Consider the following 624-nt stretch of genomic DNA (forward strand, 5'->3'; position numbering starts at 1 on the left):
ATCGGGGTTATCACCTAAGGCATTAATCACTGCATCTAATGAGCCACCGAGAACGATATCTGTACCACGTCCCGCCATATTGGTTGCAATCGTTATTGCACTAGGCCGACCCGCATTTTCGATAATGTGTGCTTCACGCTCATGCTGCTTTGCATTTAACACTTCGTGTTTAATTTTTTGCTTGGTAAGCATTCCCGATAATAATTCGGAAGATTCGATAGAAGCGGTACCCACCAAGGTAGGTTGCTGCTTTTCAAGCGTATACTGAATCTCCTTAACAATGGCGTCGTATTTTTCTTCTTCCGAAAGATAAATTAAGTCATTACCATCTTCACGCACCATCGGCATATTAGTAGGAATGACCACCACTTCAAGTTTATAAATATCTTGTAATTCAAAAGCTTCAGTATCTGCTGTACCGGTCATTCCAGACAGTTTTTCATACAAGCGGAAATAGTTCTGGAAGGTAATCGATGCCATCGTTTGGTTTTCAGGCTTAATTTCAACGCCTTCTTTGGCTTCAATGGCCTGGTGTAAACCGTCCGACCAGCGTCTGCCCTGCATGGTACGACCAGTAAACTCATCAACAATAACAATTTCACCATTGCTAACAAGATAGTCTAC

The 624-nt window shown here is 42.3% G+C and overlaps 1 protein-coding gene across 1 annotated transcript in view; it reads right to left on the minus strand.

Moving 5' to 3' along the window:
• Positions 1-620, minus strand: part of LOC106819817 (protein translocase subunit SecA-like) — a gene marked incomplete at both ends in the record, with an annotated part of 2,641 nt that extends 2,021 nt beyond the window's left edge. Inside the window, one exon of the mRNA XM_014824399.1 lies at positions 15-620. Within this exon, the coding sequence (XP_014679885.1) occupies positions 15-620 (606 nt within the window). The remainder of the gene's footprint in view (positions 1-14) is intronic.
• Positions 621-624: the final 4 nt, after the last annotated feature.

The sequence above is a fragment of the Priapulus caudatus genome, unplaced genomic scaffold (genome assembly GCF_000485595.1).
Source record: "Priapulus caudatus unplaced genomic scaffold, Priapulus_caudatus-5.0.1 Scaffold4618, whole genome shotgun sequence".
In the NCBI taxonomy this organism is placed as follows: Eukaryota; Metazoa; Priapulida; class Priapulimorpha; order Priapulimorphida; family Priapulidae; genus Priapulus; species Priapulus caudatus.